Source organism: Ambystoma mexicanum, chromosome 12, assembly GCF_040938575.1.
Source record: "Ambystoma mexicanum isolate Mex_15411 chromosome 12, UKY_AmexF1_1, whole genome shotgun sequence".
Lineage (NCBI taxonomy): Eukaryota > Metazoa > Chordata > Amphibia > Caudata > Ambystomatidae > Ambystoma > Ambystoma mexicanum.
The window spans coordinates 644,509,794-644,530,315 of record NC_090936.1 but is presented as its reverse complement, the minus strand read 5'-3'; the positions used below and the strand labels follow the sequence as shown (position 1 = coordinate 644,530,315).

Sequence of the window (20,522 nt, the reverse complement as noted above, 5' to 3'; positions counted from 1 at the left end):
GGCTTGCTACACTATGCTAACGCAGATGTGAGGATTTATAGCACGCTTCCCTCAGACCCACCCCCACATGAGAAGCTGACCAAGGGGCTGTTCCACTGCTTCAGTGACATTAACAACCGCACTACAGTTGGCCACACTCTTGCAGCCCTGAGCCGAACCTCTGTCCTGCAAGCTCCCCTGTGACACATAAGGACTCGAGGGTCCATGGAACTCTGTTAGGGTGTTGGTTAAGGCGCCCTGGTTGGACCTGGGCCTGGGGGCGCCCGGGCCCACTTAGTCATCATTATAAACCCCATCCCCATGTATGCGTGTTGACTCCTCTGCTCCATAAACAGCACCGTGGAGGTGCGGGGGATCTGGGCATCTCGGTGAAGCGCCCCCTCTACAGTGTCTTAACATTAGACACAATCACCTGGACACTACCTGGAACTTGCCATACGGGGCGGGGGAGGGCGCCATCAAGTAACAACCCGCCCAAGGCAATAACTTCTGCTTGTCAAGACTTTGAGCTGCGGGCCGGTACCAATACACTGGCTCCCTTTCCCGTGGGACTAATTATTGAGGCCTGAAGAGCTGTACCACGAGAACACATAGCTGGAGCGGGGGAGAGGGAGAGAACCTCCACGCCCGGATGCCACGCTGGTATATCGCCTGGAGACAAGGCTCATACCACCTTTACTGAATGGCCCACGACCTACAAGGGGAACCCTATCGTGTCACTGTAACTCTAGGATGACGCTCCTATGGGCAACCCCGAGAAACAAGCTAAAATGGATCGATTTGCGCGGGCGGATCCGACTCAACACCCACCATCCTCGAGTCAGGACCAGACGCAAGCGCAGATTGATGTGGCGGCTTTGAATCAGACGCTGTTGGCCCTAAAAAATAGCACACTACGACACACTGGGGGCAAAAATAGATGCCTTGACCTACAAGGTGGATATCTCGGCCATTCAAATAGACAAACTTTGTGGTCGTATGATGGAGGCCGAGCAGCACATAGGAGATGGAGAGGATAAAGTTGCTACATTGCAGCAGGAGATGGCAGAGATTCAGCAAACAGTGAAAAAGGTGTGTGCAAAGAATGAGGATTTGGAAGGTCGCTCGAGGCGCAATAACATTTGCATATTGGGGGTCCCAGAATCCACCTCCATTGATGATATGGAAAGGTTTGTGGAAACCTTACTGGCTGAAATACTTGACAACCCACCCCTCACGTCGATGTTCATGATTGAGCGGGCGCACCGATCGTTGGCTTCCAGGCCTCTCCCCGGGGCCCCCGAGCACCCGATCATTGCCAGGGTCTTCTCCTATAGAGACCGCGATGCCCTCGTTTAGGCCGTCAGGGAGAAAGGAGACCTGCGGTGGGGATCCTCCACGATTAGTCTGTTCCCTGACTTCAGCCCACGTGTTCAAGAACAACGTAAGACGTTCCAAAAAGTTAAGAGCATCCTGCAAACAAAAGGAGTAAAATATGCTATGTTGTATCCCGCTAAACTCTGCATGCAGCATGGGGGATCCACCGTCTTCTTCACCTCAGCGGAATCGGCAGAGCGATTTCCGAGGAACCTTCCTGACCCGGGTGGATTGCCGGGACAATCCCCCCAGCGCTCCTGATTGGCCTTCACATGGAGACAAGTTAACTCAGTCCCCAGGTCCCCCCACTTTTTTTTTCTCTCTGATCGTCCTCAGCACCGGAGGCAGGTCTGGGTCGTAAGTGCCACATTACTTGCTGCAGCCGCTCGGAGCATGTAAGTCGCCTCTAGCGCCCCAGGTTCCGCAGCCACTGTGGTTTGACGAACAGTTTTAAATGTGTTGGGGTAGTTTTACAGGTTGGGAATCGGTGCTGGTAGGTTCATGTTTATGGCGTAAGATGGGGTGGGGAGAATGTTACCAGTTCTTTAGTTCTCAACCAAGCCCTAACTGCCCTTCACAACTCACTCAACTGCACCACATTCAAGTGACACTGATGGCCTTCCATACCTCTGGTTTGAGCACTCCATTAGGGTCGCCACCGAACCTGAGATACCCAAATAGCCATGGCTGCATCGAACAATAAGTCTAGACTGAACCTTTCTGTGCTGAACATATGAGGGCTGACCAACCAGGAAAAGATGTGATTGATAGCTAATTACAGTAGGAATCATGGGGCGAATATACTATGCCTTCAAGAAACCCATCTCACCAGGGGTGCCCCTCTCCCTCCCTTAACTGGATGGGGCACCCACAGATATGACTCCTCATATGCCAGAGGAGTTGCCATTTACATTCACAAAATGCTGCATTACAGATTGCACGAGCAGATCCGTGACGAAGAAGGGAGATTCTTAATACTGGCAGGTGAGATGTTTGGCTTTAAGCTCCTAATCATAAATATATATGCACCTAACACGGACTCCCCCGAGTTCTTCCGCCAATGCGCTAGTCACCTCCATAAATTCACTGGGTATGAGATGCTATGGGTCAGTGATTTTAATCTAGACCTCACTTTAGATATGGATAGGTCGGTAACATTGCAAGTAACCCTCCCACAAGCTGTCAAAGCATGGGCTATTATCTCACAGGACCATGACCTAAACGATGTATGGCGAAGATTACATCCCGCCGATAAGGAATATATGTTCTTTTCAGGGGTGCACGGTAGTTCATCCAGAATTGATTATGTGATGTCCACGACTTCTATCCTCAGAGCGGCAACAGAGGGCAGCATCCTCCCTAGGACTCTGTCCGATCACTCCCCAGTGTTAACCCGTTTCAAGTCCAGGGATCCCCCCCCCTCACCCTCCCAGCCAGCTTCATTGGCGATTTAGAGCTGCCGCCCTTGGAGAAGACCAGTGTGGCGCCTGTATAAGAGATCTTAAGGGGATCAATGAGGCATTCAGGGAATTCTATAATCGGCTGTATAACTCATGCCACACTCCTGGGCACGATGCAGTGCTACGTTACCTAGATGAAGTCGCACTGGGTTGGTTGGACCCTGAAGAAGGAGGAGCTCTTAATGCCCCCATTACTGAAGAAGAGGTTCGTAAAGCTATCAACTCACTTCCCAATGGGAAGGCCCCTGGGGTAGATGGTGTTACTGCCGAATTCTATAAGGCATATATCGGCCTGGTTACTCCACACCTGCTGGCGATGTATGATGACGTGCCAGCTAGGGGCATCCTACCAGAATCTACTAGATCCGTGTTAATCACTGTCCTATTAAAGCCCTGGAAAGACCCCCTCCATCTCTCATTTTACAGGCCACTGTCGCTAATTAATACCGACAACAAAATCCTTGCCACAATTCTCACTGTCTGCCTACTCCCACACATGCCAGCCCTAGTGTTACCCGATCAAGCAGGATTCATCCCCGGGCGCTCTACCCAGAATAACTTACATCGACTCTTTACCCTTATGCATAACATCAACCCTGAAATACCAATGGCTGTAGTCGCTTTGGATGCTGAAAAGGCATTCGACTCTGTTGAACGGCCCTTCCTTTTCGAGGTGCTCCGGCGCTCTGGCTTGGGTTTAACTTATATCAAATGAGTCGAGCTCCTATACACTGCACCGAAGGCGGCTGTGTATACAAATGGCCCCACATCTGCACATATATACCCCATGTGCGGCACCTGGCAGGTTTGTCCATTCTCCCTGATTCTATTCGCCCTTGCAATGGAACCCCTGGCCTGCCATATTCGGGAGCTACACGCACAGCGAGGGATTCATACACACACGCACCTCTCCCATCATACCTCTATACGCTGACAATATCCTTCTCTACGTTAAGCATCCCCGCCAAAACCTACCACCACTGATGCAGGAAGTGATCAGATTTGGGGAACTTTCCGGGCTGAGGATTAACTGGGAGAAATATGAGGTTCTCCCCCTAACCCTGGTAGTGCAGAGGGCCCATATTGGCAACGAATTCCGGTGGTGCCCGAGCAGCTTACGGTACTTGGCCGTCACAATATCTACGATCACGGAACAAGTGTATAAAACCAATTACGTTGTGCCTTTAGATAATCTGGAACAAAAAGTAGAAGCGTGGATCCTGCTTCCAATATCTCAGGCCGCCCGGATTGCGCTGGTACGCATACGCGACTGGTATGGGTGGGTAAACAGCCTACGATAGCATACGATACCCTGACTACAGCATACGAGCTAGGGGGTCCGTAATATCCCGATTTCTACCTCTACTTCCTAGCCGCTCAGACACAATATATATCCGGATGGAACCCACCCGACCCCAAGTCCCCACACGCTCAGATAGCCAGGGCTATCACACACCCAGATGTCCTAATGGGTATGATATGAGGAGACAGAGACCCAGTTCCGCAAGGGGAGATTCAACCCATTGCGGTAACATGCCGGGCGTGCGTAAAGATAAATCAGCTACTGCAAACTTCCCCCTCTTTCCTCCCCGAGCTGCCGATATACAACATAATAGGAATCCCACTTACACATGAAAGTTCCTGTAAAGAACGGTTTTAATCCCTGTGCGTCTACACCCTGGGGGACCTGGTTCAGGATGGTTGCTTTGTGTCATGGAAAGAACCGAGTTCCAGAGGTGTACATGACTCTGTGACTCTTCTTCATTACTACAGATTGCGTTGCACCCTTAGGGTCAAATGGCCCAACTTCCCACATACACCGGATCTCCATCCAGCACAGAGCTATATAGTTCACCCCACATCCGCCAGGAAAGTAGTATCAACCATTTATAAATTGGTGAGAGGCGGGAAAGAGGTGCAGACACACACATATAAGGCCAAGTGGGAGACAGCCTTGGGGAAAATGTTGGGTGAGGATCAGTGGAAGGCTATCTGCAGGCAAACGCAATATATCTCACTGAATTGACGTTAACGGTTGATCCACTATAAGTACATTTATCAAATGTACCACTCCCCATACTCTTTAAGTAAGTTTTACTTTGGGTACTCACCCGTATGTAAAAGGTGCAATACCGACCACGCAGATTTTTACCATGTCAGTTGGAGCTGCCCGAACGTTAGAACCTTCTGGGGTGGTATAGAGGAAGCACTATTGAAAATGCTCACCTCGACGCGAGTTTACACTCCGGAACTGTGGCTCCTGGCTCTGATTGAGGGCGGTACTCGCACAGAAAAAAAGCTCTTAGATATGGCTCCAGTAATTGTTAGATATTTAGTGGCCAGGTCTTGGGGTAAGGCCAACCCCCCCACATTTGCGAGTTGGCAGGAATGCATGGCCCTTTGTGAACGAAGAGAGACTATGTTTGCATCGACACAGCCGCTCGTATGACTATTGGTCTCCGTTCAGACAGTATCAACTGGATACAGCACAAGCAGCATGGACTCCGGATTGTACCCCGGACCGACCAGACGGGCGATACAGACCCGAGTGGGAACTCGGTTTCGGGTGGAAGGGATTTCATCCTTGGCGTTATGAATGAGATACATAAGATTGAGCTAGTAATTTTGATGTCACTGGCAGATCAATTACTTGCGGTTGTACATTGTGGATATTTTGTGTTGGGCAGAGGGTTGAGCGGGGTCTTGTTTGGGTGGGTTTCATTACCCATACGGTATTTGTTTATTGTAAAACAACAAAGTAAGTTTAAAGAAAATAAAATATAAGTCATCAGAAATATACTACCATTACCATAAATCCAAGAATACTAGGAGGAAAAAGATGGGAAGAGTAATGAGGATCACGGAAAGTCAAGAGCACACGCTGCACTCTAGTGGCTGGAAGAACAAACCTGAGGCCGGAAAATTTGACAAGCGAACGCTGGCTGATGAATGCTGCTTTTTTCAGTTTAATCCGAGACACCGTGGGGCGAGAAGGGCTTCTGTGGAGCCAAACTGGCTCACTGACAAAGAAGCAGGGAGCAGATTGCTGAGGAGAGTACGCAGCGAGGATGCCAGAAGCAGGTGGAAGGCTTCTCGATGCTCGCCGGTTCTAGGAACCAACCTCCACTTCACATAAGCCTGGGAAAACACAGACTAGGTGAGACCCTCGAGACCCAGAGAAGTAAAAAAGCAGAAGGAACAGCGAGAGGGAGCAGGCGCAAAGCAGAAGAAGCAACGCAAGCTGACAAGAACCGGTGAGTGCACCCAAGAGAAGCAGGGACACCAGCGCGTATATGCAATGCTGTCAAAACCGAATAATCTTAAATGAACTCCATGAGGAAGAACGAGTAAATAAAAAGCCCAAATGAAATAAGCATAAGGGACTGGCACGTTTGTGAGTGTTCTGAGGAATCTGAGGGCATCCTCACCTCTTTTCCCCAGATATCCTCCTCCCAGGGGGCCAGGGAAAAAATACATTGCTTTTGGATCCTGACCCTGGGGGTGTATATGTGTGGGAGAATCACCTGGGTGGAGGAGACTTGGGAGTGGGGATGAGGCACCCTTGGGTGAGACACAATATCCCCCATTTCCCTTTCAAGTTATTCCATCAATCCCCAGACTTGGGCAGGATATTGTAGGTCAGACCCCTATTTTCCCATAGACATTCATACATATACACACCACTCTGGTACTGAGACGAAGAAGAGGACTAAAGAGGTATGCAGGTGGAACAACCAGGCAAGTCCACCTAATAGCTTTGGCCACAGTCAGGCAATTGAAATTAATGACCCACACCTGAGGTCAGTTAACGCTCCTAATGGATATAAAAGGCTTCACCACCAAAAGCAGAGAGAAGAAAGAATGAGCCGGTGAGCAATCGGCTGGCGAAGAGGGAGCTGTGAGAAACCGTTCTGCGACGAAAGGCGCACACAGACGCTGACCCCTGTGCTGGTTGGGTCTGGTCCCGTGAGTGGAGGTGGACCTGGAGCTCCGTGATGCACAGTAAGTGCAGCGGGAAGCAGAGAGCCATCCCATTGAGCCCCATGAAGAGTGCTCATTACATCTGGGCGTTGCGGGAACGCCGGAGTGTCCATGGGGCTGGCTGAAGAGCCCCGAAAGCGGAAGAAGAGTGCAGGAAGGTTTGCATAGACCCAAAAGACAAGCGCCAGCAGCAGTGAGTTTCACTGGCATAAGAAACAGAGTGCTCTTGCATGCAAAAGCAAGTAAATGAGACACTGGGCCTCATTACAAGTTAGCCGGTCCGGAAAAAATCGATGCCGGTACGGTAATACCGGCATCGTTTACCAGACCGGAGTATCACGAGCAGCGATGCTCTTGTCACAGGCATCGGCAGGGACCCGCTGTGAGCAGGCTCTCCCTTACCGGTATGAGCTCAGACACAAGGCAGCCATGCCCGTGACACCGGCATGCTGCAGTCAAGAGCATATTAAGAGTTGCACGGACATGCAATTAACGGCATGGAAATGCCGGTAACAATGGATACCATGATGCTGTAAACACCGGAATCGCGGAGCAGGCGTTAATAAGGGATCTGCTGTGTAGAAACCTGCCACAGGTGCACACAATCAGTACAGGTGGAGGCAATGGAGTCTGGCACAGCACAAAAGGAGCACTCCCACACACCACACCCCTCCCAAATCCACAATACTACCATTAGCAGTTGCAATACTGGGGCTGGAGGACACGCCTGCACTGCTACTTCTTGAGCAGGCAGTGAACCAGAAAATACAGAGGAGGTGCAGGAGGAGAAGGAGGGCGAGACTGGGCCAGCACATACCAATAGTGCAGGCAGTTCTACCTCGCAGGCAGCCACCAATCCCTCGCCTAAGGGAGCCAGTCCATTTGACCTAACCCCTGCACAGATCCACACCCTGTACCGCCTGGACAGGGACACCATCTCAAAAATACTGGACCTCATTCCTGACGAAATGGTGAGCCTCATCAACATCCAGACAGCCACCCCCCCTTGCTGAAGGTTATGTCTGTGCTACACTTCCTTGCCACAAGCACTTACCAGCGAACAGTGGGACAGCTGCATGGCATCTCACAACCCTGTTTCTCCTGTGTGCTCAACCAGGTGGTAGATGCACTCCTGAAACACGCAAGGGACCACATCAAGTTACCACGGACTGCAGAGGAGGTAAATGCAACCAAAATAGCATTCCATGCACTGGCATGCATGCCAAATGTAATTGGTGCCCTCGACTGCACCCATGTGGAGCTAGTAGTCCGTTATGCCGTGGAGGTAGTGTAACGCAACAGGAAGCGCTACCATTCCCTGAATGTCCAGATGGTGTGCGATGCTCACAAAATCATAACACATTGCTGTGCAAGATTCCCTGGCTCCACACATGATGCCATGGTACTGCGCAACTACACGCTTCCCCGCTACATGGCATGACACACTGCACAACGTACCTGGCTGCTGGATGAGTCTAACCACAGGGCCATGAGGGGTGTTGATTGGAGGGGGGGCAAAAGCATAGGCAACCTGTCTGCTGGCTGGGCCATGAAGGGTCTTGATTGGGGGGGGGCATAAGCATAGGCAACCTGTCTGCTGGCTGGGCCATGAGGGTGTTGATTGGGGGGGCGCTGGACCACAAGCATAGGCAACCTGTCTGCTGGCTGGGCCATGAGGGGTGTTAATTGGGGTGAGGGGGACCACAAGCATAGGCAACCTGTCTGCTGGCTGGGCCATGAGGGGTGTTGATTGTGGGGGGGGGGGACCACAAGCATAGGCAACCTGTCTGCTGGCTCGGCTATGAGGGGTGTTGGAACATAGAACAGGAATTAATGCATAAGCACCACAAGTGCAAACCACATGCATGAATCTATAATCCCCCTGAAAATAGGCGTAAGCATTACCATGAATGCAATGCATTGCAGATAGACTGTGTTGGGCAATAGAAGTTAAAGTCGCACGAGGAACCAGAACTACATACCCTCTACATCCCCAACCTGCACAATAACAAATCACACACATAGAATGGAACAAGACCGCACACAGCATCCTGGGTCCTTAAAACTGTGGCCCTAGTTAATTCACCAGACTGTGGGCCACAGGCAATGGATGCAGATGTGGCATGCCTACTCAGCAGTGCGTACATGCAAGCAACATACACAGTGCTCACACCAGCACATGCATCACGAACATCACAAGACATGGACCACAGGTTCCACAATGCACCACCCTGCAGTCACAATGCATGAAATACAGGAGCGCAGCAAATGAAATCACGAGACATGATGCCATGCCTGAGCTAATAGGACTGTTTTAATGTTAGGAGCCTTAGAGGACATTAATGTAGAGGCACGAATGGAATGCATGTGCGAAATGTTAATACTAAATTTAAATCCCAAACAGGCACATGAAATGGGACTGGAGGGTACCCTTTAGTGAAACCCTTTAGAAATTGCACAATCAATGGCATCTTGAAATAAGAGACCTCTTCAGAGGAGCGCTTAAAAATGGAAAGCGCAGCCAGATATCCCTTTATCGTTCCAATCTGAAGCCCCAGATTGGCTAAATGCAACAGAAAAGAAAGCACCATAGGTGTGTCACATAGAAAAGGATCCACATTCTTATTCTTGCACCAATTACTGAACTTATTCCAACAACGTCGGTACAAGGATTTGGTTGCTGGCCTTCTGGCCGAAAGCAACATCTCCATTACTTCGTCCGGGAGGTGCCAATCCTTATATCTCAGTCTCTCAGAAACCATGCGTGAAGGCTGAGTGTCCTCACCTCTGGATGGAGAACCCGACCTTCCTCTTGTGAGAGAAGATCCTCTCTTTGTGGAAGACGTATTGGAAGGCAGATGGACATGTCCAGAAGGTCGGGGTACCACGTCCTCCTGGCGCAATCCGGGGCAATTAGGATCATGGATTTCCCGAACTTTCTCAACCTCCTGATCACATGAGGAATGACAGGGACTGGAGGAAACGCGTACAGGAATGGAAACTCCCAGTCCACTACGAACACGTCCCCTAGAGCTCCTCTCGGGGGAAATTCCCTTGAGCTATACTGTTCACACTTCCGATTGACCAGATTCACTTGAGGGGTTCCCCAAAGGGTGAAGATCTCTTCAATGACTTCCTGAGCTAGTTCCCACTCGTGGGAGACTGTGCTCTGCCTGCTCAGAGTGTCTGCCGCAGTGTTCTGCTCTCCGGCTAGGTGAACTGCTGATAGAGACTCCTTCTTGAATTGCCCTGAACAAGAGCTGCACTGGCTCTCTGCACAGTGGTAGTGCCCTAAACCTCCTCTTTTGTTGAGGTAGTACATGGCCACTGTGTTGTCCGTCATTAGCAGGACATTCTTCTACACAGAGAGCAGAAAGGCCTTCAGCGCTAGTCTGATTGCCCTCAGCTCCAAAAGGTTGTTCTGTAGTTTGGAGACCATGGAGACCAACGACCACTGATTGTCAGTTCGTTGGCGTGAGCTCCCCACCCAGTGAGTGAGGCGTCTGTGAATACCGCTATCTCTGGCCATGGTTGCCAAGAACATTTTTCCTTGAGAATATTGTCCCTGCAAGCCCACCATAAAAGATCCTGAGCAACTCTGTTCGGAACTTGCAGTAGATCTGACATATTCCCTGAAAATTGGGACCACTGTGTCCCGAGAGCCCATTGAAGGGACCTCATTCTCAATCAGGCGTCTGGCACCAGGAAAATGCAGGGTGCCATGAGGCCGAGCAACCTCAGAAAATCGAAGGCCTGCAGAGGCTGGGCATCTTGGAACTTTGTAACCATCTGCAGAATGTGTTGAGCCCTCTCCTCAGGAGGCGAGGCTTTCCCCGGGGAAGTATCCAGGATTGGGCCGATAAATTGGAGTCTTTGGAATGGTATCATATGGAACTTCTTGCAATTGAGGGAGAAGCCTAGTCTGTATAGGAAGTGGCAAGTAATGCTGAGATGTTACAGGGTTTGTTTGGGAGAACATGCTCTGATCAGCCAATCGTCCATGTAAGGGTAGACGTGTATCCCCCTCTCCTGAGACTCGCTGCCACTACCGCCATCATTTTGGTGAAAACCCCAGGGGCAGAGGTCAGCCCGAATGGCAGAGCTTGAAACGGATAATGAGAACCGCAAACCTCAGCTACTTTCTGTGCTTGAGATGGATTGGCACATGAAAGTAAGCATCCTGAAGGTCCAATGATACCAACCAGTCTTGATGTTGGAGAGCCTGAAGGATCTGAGAAAGGGTAACCATCTTGAACTTGTCTTCCTGAGGAATTTTTTCAAATTTCTTAAGTACAAGATGGGTCTCAATCCTCCGTCCTTCTTTGGAATGAGAAAGTAAGGGGAATACCAACCCTTGTTCCTCTCCGCCACAGGTACATGTTCTATTGCACCTTTCTCTAGCAGGGTTCAAATCTCCTGCACAAGGAGCAGATCCAGAATTTTGACAGAGTTGGGTCCCGGTGGATGATTCTGAGGCCTTCTTTGAAAAAGAAGGCAGTAACCCAGGGCTACTGTTTCCAGTGCCCAAGCATCTGAAGTAATGCCCGCCATTCGTTCAGATGCTGAGAGATTCTGCCTCCCACTGGGCTCTTGTGGATCAAGGCCTCAGAGTGGCTTAGAGGTGGCTGCAGCAGTGGCTGGGAGTAAAGATGCTGCTGCTGGGGCTGATTTAGCAGCCCTTCCTCGTCCACCACGAGGGAATCTTTTCTGTCCCCTTTGTCCAGCCTGTCCTCTTCCCTTTCCAAATGAGGAACAGAAACGAAAAGGACAACCCTTTCAGGAAGATGAGCCTGAATAGGGTTGTTGTTGAGATTGACGTATGGAGGCGCCAAGTGATTTAGCCGCCGCCTTGGAGGTCTGCAGCTTCTCCAGACTCTCATCTGCCTTGCTGCCGAACAACCTCAAGCCATCAAAGGGCATATTGAGAAGCCTGGTCTGCACATCCGGTGCAAATCCAGACTTTCTCAACCACACAAACCTGCATAGTACGGTTCTAGAAGCCATGGACCTGCTGATACTGTCAGCAGTGTCCAGTGCTGACTGGGAGACACTAACCCATTGCCTCCTTTCCATCCTTCACTATAGCCAGGAAGCTGTCTCTCTCCTCACCTTCCGGAATGTGCTCAGCCGCCATCCTAATACATTCCCACAGGGTGTAAGTAAACCTCGAAAGAGTACAAGTAACATTGGCCGACTTCAAGGCCATACTGCCCAATGAGAAAATCTTCTGAGCCCAGGCATCAACCCTCTTGTCGTCCCTATCCAGGGGAATAGAGGGGTAAGCAGACTGCCTGGTTTACGTTGACACCTGAACCACCAAACTTTCAGGTATAGGATGCTTGATCAAATAGTCTGGATCAATACTAGAAGGCCTATATTTTCTGGCAAAGTTCCTGTTTACAGCAGGTCCGGACTCTGGACTTACCAATTTGCCAGGACCTTCCTCTGAAGGCTGCATGAAAGGGTAATACTGTGTCCTTCTGAGGGCCTTGATTTAGTATATCCGTCATATCTTGCTCATAGGCAGGAGCATTCCTGCTCCAGTCAAGGTACTCAATGACTCGATTCATGTGGGACCTGCATGCAGAATTCGCATGTTCAGCTGGATCAGGCCTGCCGAATTCCAGCTCTGGCGAAGTGTCTACAGCACTAGCCGACTGGAGGCAATCGTAAAGATCAGTGATCTTTGATTCAAGCCAAATGGTGGAGAATCCTCTTCAGAGGTTTGCTCCTCATAAATTGAGGCCATGGACTTGAAAAAGTATTTCTTCGATGTAGGTTTAAAAACCTTTTCCGGACTGGGCAGAGGCCTCGAAAGGGTCGAAGTGACCCTCGAAGGTGCCGACACTGGTTTCGACAATCGCGTCGATGATGACACTGACTTCGACAAAGGCGTTGATGGCGCGTTAGACAATGGAGTCGATGAAGCCTTCGACAACGGTGTCGACGAAGGTCTCGGCAATAGCACCATTTTGCTCGATGCTGCCTTTGACTTATGCGTCAACAGGTTTGACCCCGTTGAAGATTTTCTCTTTTTCTGGGGTATCAGAGAAGGACCATGTTCTCGAGACGTTACACTCGACGATTTCTCATCAGATCCAGAGCGACTCGTCGGTTTAACACTCGGCTTTGCCATGGTAGTCTTTGACATCCTTAAGTCGTCCAAAGGAGCGACCGGGTCATGGCTTGTGCGTGTTTCCTTTAAGGGGGTCTAGACTGCATTCTCGAATATATGCAACATTTCACTCTTGAAAGCATCCCATTTTCTAAGGGCACCTGATAACCTCGGTAGAGGAATCAGACGAAGAGGTAGAAGGAGACCTACGGCATCTCTTCTTTGCCTTCATAGATGAAGACGAAGATTGTCTCGACCGACTTTTTATCCCTCTTTGAAGATGATTTGGAAGCTGCCCTCTCCACCGCCAGCTTACCTCAGCGCTCCCTGAGAGCTTTTCCTGTAATGGCCTGACAGGACCCGCAGTCATCCCTTCGGTGTTCAGAACCCAGGCACCACAGGCAAACCCGGTGGGTCAGTAATGGACATCTTCACCCTGCAGTCATGGCATTTTTTTAAACCAGACCTTGGGGTCGAAGGGTTGGAAGAAGAAGAAATTTCTTGACGAAACTGAGGCGCGCCGTTCAACACTCGAAGCAAAGCTTTCGGAAAAACAGAACTGAAGCCAACGGACGCGGCTCGAGCTATTTGTACTGCTGATGACATCGACAACCGACGGCAACCTTCGAGGCACATCGATGCCACAACATCCAACACAGCGCCCTCTGGTATGGAAATGTTTTTTTTGACGCAACAAAGCTGAAGATACGAATATCAAAGATGAGGAATACGTGGGAGGACACAATCCATTTGAAATATCCATTTACCACCATAAAATCTCTGCGTTCTTGGTAAATATTCAAATGTCCGAACTCACTGAATTCAGGAGTCGTGCTTTGAGGCTCAAGGAGCAGGATTGTGCTAGAGGATCCTTCCCTGCTGCCTGGTGAGCAGGTCCTGGTTTAGAGGATAGCTTAAAAGGTCTGAGAACTAATACAGGTGTGTCCAAAATAGAGCAATAATAAATAATTAGTGTGCATTCAGCCTATGATTGACCCTCAGTATTAAGGGCAGAAGGAGAAGATGAACAGGAACGTGTTTCTCTATATAAAGGCAAATGCTTCCCCCAAGCTGCCTCCCTGATAACATTTGCTGGTTAAATTCAAACTTCAAACACTTGGTGTTCTCCTGAGTCACAGACAGGTCTATGGAAGACAAAGTCCACCAGAGGGTGCTTTACGTCACACGGAAAGGTATCTTCTGAGCTAATCCACTGTCAAGTTTTGATCACAGGGAAGATGAAAAGTAATTAGTAACATCTTGTTTTGAAGGGCCCATTAATATTATTTTCCCAAATGTATCCACTTGTTTGTTTGTATAGACTTTATAGTCCTTTTTTTCAGCCCTCATTGATCTAGAAAACCCCCTCGCCCCGTGGAGGTGAGATTAAACATTTTGGCGGTTTTGGCCATGAGAGAATGGAAAGAAGCAATATCAGCTGGTGGCAAATCTCTGCGAGGGTATTCCTTTGGGTGCCTATAAGCAGGAATTATGTCATAGAATGTGTTGATAAAGTATCTTGAATGTGATCTGCTTGGGAATCAGTGACTGTAAGAACAATCTATTTTCTTTGAATGTCTAAGCCGCTCAGTTTCCATGTGCAGTATTAAAGGTGCCGTAGATATTGTTCTTGGTGTGGACAGCAAGGGCTGTGGCTCTTGAGGCAGAGGAGGTATGTTAGGTATCCTAGCTTTCAATTGAGTAACCAAAGTCGTAAGAGACAATGGGCCTCATTATGTCCCAGGCGGTAGGGGGTTACAGAGGCACAGCTCCACCTCACTGATGAGGCCCAACAAAGCTGAAACACGTGTACGGGGTTGCTGTTGGTGCTCTTGTTCAGAAGGGAATTGTCATAGCATTTAGATGCTGGACTGCCCATGTGGGCAGGACAAAGACTGATATGCAAATTGATATATTTCCCATCTGTGAAAGGTACAGTGAGCAAAAAGCAATGGTTTCAAGCTCTCACAGTGGGAAATAAAACACAGAACATGTTATCATGACATGTTCTTTCTGGAGAGCGGCGCCTAGTATCTTTTTTGAAAAATGTTTGCAAAGAACTTGGGGTTGGCCACCCTGAGTTAGCTGGGGGAAACCAGGCGTGGACTCCCTGCTCACTGTGCTCAGAGAGGCACAGCTCCACCTCCTCACTGATGAGGCCAACAAGGCTGAAACAGGTGTATGGGGTTCAGAAGGGAATTGCCATAGCATTTCAGTGCTGCACTGCCCATGTGGGCGGGACAAAGATTGACAGGCAAATGGATATTTCCCATCTGTGAAAGGTACAGTGAGCAAAAAGCAATGGCTGCGAACTCTCATAGTGGGAAAAAACCAAAGAACAGGTTATCATGCCATGTTCTTTCTGGAAAGGGGCGGCTGCTACCCTTTTTTGAAAAATATATCAATGTGAAGGCTCTGTCCTTGCTCTATGCCTCTATACGCAACCCCGTCATCACTTGGTTTCCCCTGAGCCAGGCATCTACCTCCTTTTGTAAAGGCACTGTACACTTAGATTACCTTGGTTATCTGGATAGCCTCTTATGTCCAGCATTTCTGTGAGAAGTGACATCTCGCATATTCAAAAAATACATAAATACAACACATACAAAATCTCCAGTAGTTCATAGATCTCTCAAACAATAAGAATACAGGCGGGGTTGGTAGGCAATAAGGAAACGTACATTCCTGTGTAAGCCTATCCTAGTAGAAAAAAAACGAGTTTTCATAACAATCATGTATTTTTCGCTGATAAGTTAATCTCACAATATAATGTAATATTATAAAAGCAGCATTAAAAAATGGTCTCAAAATGAAACGTTACTACCCAATGCCAAGAACCTGAAATGCAGACAAGAACAATGCAAACACTAAAGCCTTTTTTTCTGTTTTTTCATTAACATTTAAGTTTGTATTAAATTTACCTTTTTGCATGAGACTGAAACATTCTCGACAGGAACTCTTCTCCTTTTATCGGTAAGGAATGGTGAAGTAAAACGAATATAATGTTTAGGAGTAGAGTACACGTGAGGATTGAAAGAAAGTCCTGGTAAAGAATTCAACTGCGTAGCTAAGACTCCAGGGTCGGTAGTTATGCGCAAAGGTGTTTCTATAAAGTTCTCAGAAGGGTTTTCTGTCTTCTCATGCTTCTCACTTAACCATTCACTCACCAAGTGCTAAAAAAAAGGAAAGAGTCTAATATCACTAAAAACAGTGCAGTGGGTTAAACAGTGAACGTTATCGGATCCACCTTGAATGGACAAGAAAATACAGTATACAGTAATCACTTTATAACTCTGGTACTAATAGTATGAGGCATTACCGTTTTCTGTGACCCAAGCCAGTTGATTACTGGAATCACACATTTTGTATAGAGCTTACAAATAGTAGGCAAACAGTACCATGAAGGAGGCAAAAGGCTTATGGTATGAGACTTTTGGCTTGCAACATCAGGTGTGGCTCACTTGCTAAGGGACCCTCCTGGTCCTTATTTTATTTTATTCTTGGGCTATTGTAGCGCTCTGAGGGATGTAGTATTCCACCTCCTGTGCTTCCCCTGCCTCCATTTCCTGGTCCCGGCGCCCTCCCGCCTCCCAGCCCGCCCATCTCCCGTGATTGGTGGCCTGACTGCTTCCATCGAGCCTAGCGGCCCACTGAGATTCCTCGCACCACTTTTGGCTTGCAACATCAGTTGAGGCTCACTTACTAATGGACCCTCTGTTACGTTCACCTGGTATCCACGGGGTCACCACCCAGCTGTGGGGACTGTAGTGCCCTTCTCAGCCGCTCCGAGGTATTATCAGCGGAGAAGTTCTGCCTGGAAAACAGGTGGGTAATGTTCAAGACTGGGCAACTGGGGTAAGAGCCTCCCAACACCCCGTATGCCCGCAGCCCCTCCCCGGACCGTTCCTCACCTTGTTATGGGTTTTTGCGTGCTCTCCGTCCTGCCTTCTTGGCAGGGGCACGTTGTCCTTTGTGGGCGAATGCGATCTAGTTACTTCACTGATGCAGGCCCTTTAGAGTCTTTCGGGTAGGGCTTATTACTGTTATACTGTATGCCTTTCTTGGATTTAAATAATGTCTTTTCTCTCTCCTTAGGTGCGCGGAAGTTCGCTGTGGAACGTTGGCTGAATTGGGACTCATCGGCAGGTGATGGTGCTTCGAGAGCGCCTTGATGCGGTAGGTAGGCGCTATGAGCAGCGCTATGATGCCTTGCCTTTGCTAACCTGTTGTCTTTTGTTCTCGTAGGTTGCGGTGCTCACCCGGAGCAATAAGTCCCAAGGCGATGCTGGTCGATGGGCGACTCGTGAGGTAAGCTGCCGGCACATTTGTAAAATGTCTATGTCCTGTTTCTCTCCTTTTGCAGATCCGACGGTCCGGGAGGTTCGCTGTTCCTTGGACGCTGATTGCAGGAGCGGATGGCAGCTAGCGGTGGAATCGCAGGTAAGCTGCTGCTATTAACGATGTCCTTTTGTTTTTCAGATGCTGTTCTTCCGAGGTTCTCAGATGCAGCTGAACACGATGAGCGTCACGTTGAGGGATTGCAAAGTAACGCGAAGCATGCTCTCCAAGTCGGGTGTGGTTTAAATAGCATCAAGAAAGAAGTCCAGGTAAAATAGTCCCTAGGCTATCACACCCAAAACACTAACGCATAGCTTGGTTCCAAGGAGCCAAGCTATGTGGATGCCTCCATGTTGACTGGCACTGAAATAAAGTACTTCCCAAGCACAAGTCTTCATTAAGTATGAGCCTGGCGCCAAAAGCGCCAGGACTGGCCCCAAGAGGGCCTAGGCAAAGGATGCCTAAGCTTGTTGGGGGCCCGAGCCGAGACCCTTCCTGGCCCATGGGCCAGCCTGGGGGGTTTCAGGAAGTAGGTCGTGACACCCTCCTGGTCCTTATTTTGTTTTATTCTTGGGCTGTTGTAGCGCTCTGAGCGCTGCAGTATTCCACCTCCCCTGCCTCCATTTCCTAGTCCCAGCTCCCTCCCCCCAGGCCGCCCACATCCAGTGATTGGTGACCTGACTGCTTCCACCGAGCCTAGCGGCCTGCTGAGCTTCCTCGTGCCTATTTTGGCTTGCAACATCAGGTGAGGCTCACTTGTAAGGGACCCTCCTCGTCCTTATTTTGTTTTATTCTTGGGCTGTTGTAGCGCTCTGAGCGCTGTAGTATTCCACCTCCCCTGCTTCCCCTGCCTCCATTTCCTGGTCCTGGCTCCCTCCCTCTTCCGAGCCCGCCCACCTCCCGTGATTGGTGTGTCTGTTGGTCATCACTGTCCCTCCCAGGGCAGCCCTCTGCCCACGCAGCCCCTGCGGCTAAGGGTCCCAGGCAAAGGGCGGCTCCTACAGAGGTGGCTCCAGCTAGTGTCTGCATGTGTCAGCAGGGGAAGCCAGCGGCCAGCCGTCAACAAGCTGCGACTAAGCAAGGTAGGAGAAGCCCGGGTTAGTAATAGAACCTGCACTCTAACCTGAAAACCCTGCCACATTGCAGATTCTCAAACTTAGGTATGTTTTTCTCTAGTATTTAATAACTGCACTGTGAAAGTATTTAAAATTGCATTGTGAAACCTAGGCCGTTTTCCCCTTATACAGGACTCTCAGACTTGGGTGTGTTTTTCTCTGGTATTTAATCGACATTGTGAAAGTAGTGCCATTCTGTGCTTTTACTTAGCAAAGCATTCATTTTGCAAACTTCTACCAGTGTCTGAGCACCTGTCGCCTTGTCCAATTATGTACTATTGTCTCGCCTCTCTCTGTCTCGTATGCTTGCGCCCCTCCCTGCATCCTTCCCTACTGTTCTCTCCGCCCCTACCCCCCTCCATCCCCTTCTTCCTCTTCTCTCCTCTCCCCGCCTACTCTATGGTGCTCTCTCTCCTATCTTTTCTAACTGCTTCTCTATAGACTATCCTGCTCTCCTCAGTAAATCTGGTAGGAAGAAGCTTAAAAAGGATATCCTGGTCTCCAACCCAGGCCTCCCTATCGCTAATACCTATACCAGTGCCTCCTCCAGGCAAACCCTCATTGACATCCTCTTCTTCGTTCCCTCACCAGACCTATGGACCCTTATTTGGTCTCTGTGCTCTCTCCTCTCTCTTCTTCTCCCATTAATGGTGGCACCCGGTGGGAGGCCCTCCTGGCCTTCTTCGACTCCTATAAGGTTATCATAAATATTTACCTGAAGGGTACCGTCCTGGTCCAAAGCCCTCAGGCTAATCTTCTCCTCTTCGATAGACGCTTCCCGCGCTTCATCAATTTCCTTCCTTCTCTTGCTGTCCCCTCTCTTCCCTCCATGGCTTCCTTGCCTCTCCCTGCTGTCTCCTCCTTGGCTACCTTGCCCTCTCCTCCTTCTTCCTCCTCTGCCCCCTCTCAGACTTCCTCTACACCTCTGTACAGCCTACCTCCAATTTGTAACTGTCCCCGGAAGTCTCTCAAGGACAGCAAACTTCTCCATATTGCCACTCTGACTCCTGCTGTCATGGTCATGAAGTCAAGGGCACAGGCATGCAGGAGTCGCATACACAGGAGACTTGGGTGGACACTGTCCTGGCGCCTTTGGCGCCAGGCCCATGAACAAAAGTAAACAAGAACATCCATTTAACACCAAAAAGCTTTTATTATGGACATGGCACTTCAGATGCATTAACCTTGAACATTTCATCCATTAAGCAGGATGTAATAACCTTGAACATTGCATCCATTAAGCAGCCCCAAGTGTATTCTTGGGTGTGGCTGCTAATGGATTGCCTTTGCACGTGCTCACTCTCTAGGAGTGGCAGGGTGTGGCTGGTAAGCCAGCCCTAATGGGCGTGCCCACGATCTTATCTATATAAGCTGCCCCGATCCTCAAGACAGACGCTTCGCATTATTCTGCCCTTGCAAGCAGCGCAATGCTCACCGTCGCCTGAGGTCGGACTTACCTTTGAAGATCCTGCTTCCTGCTTCCTGCCAGAATACTTACCAACTGTGGGAAGCTGTTCTTGGGAAATCTCTTCGGCAAACCAAGTATTCATCTTTACACTTTCCGGAACACTGAAATCTTCAGCTTGGCACTGCAGCACGACATACTCCATCGTCGACAGCAGCTCCTGCAATGAAAAACAGAAGACAAGGTTAGACATCGAAAAAAAAGTCAGTTTAAGGTTGTGCTTTGCCATACTTCGCACTTTTCCTTAAACCATCACCTACCTGCTGTCGAACATTGCGGTAGCATCCATCTTCCATCCGGCCGCGTCTCGCGTCTCACAGCTGCATTGAGGCCGCATTTCCATCTAAGGGAAGAAAACAGAATAAAGACATTATTGCGGGCATAAACAGGAGCAACATATAAAGACATTAAACAGAACGAACAGCATCACAAGAGCTCAAGAAAGACTTACCAATCATAAGGAGAAGCATAGTCGCAGCTGGACTGGACTAATCCTTATCAGGGATCAGTGAAGGAACTAGATCCCATTCGACATGCCCCTGCCAGAATTAGCAGGAGAGCTTATCTTCCATAATTCACAGGTGAGCTTTATGGACTGGCGTTTGCTCACAGAACCGTACTTTGGGGTGAAGGGTTCGAGAGGTACAACAATCACAGATTGGCACACTCACACACTGTTATCTCCATGCAGG

The 20,522-nt window shown here is 49.3% G+C and overlaps 1 protein-coding gene across 4 annotated transcripts in view; it reads right to left on the bottom strand.

The window, feature by feature from the left end:
• The window catches only part of KMT2E (lysine methyltransferase 2E (inactive)), a 3,564,841-nt gene that overhangs the window by 1,020,344 nt on the left and 2,523,975 nt on the right, over positions 1–20,522 (bottom strand). For all 4 annotated transcript variants that reach the window (XM_069629119.1, XM_069629120.1, XM_069629118.1 and 1 more), the window contains one exon: positions 15,834–16,085. In XM_069629119.1, coding sequence (XP_069485220.1) covers positions 15,834–16,085 — 252 coding nt within the window. The remainder of the gene's footprint in view (positions 1–15,833; positions 16,086–20,522) is intronic.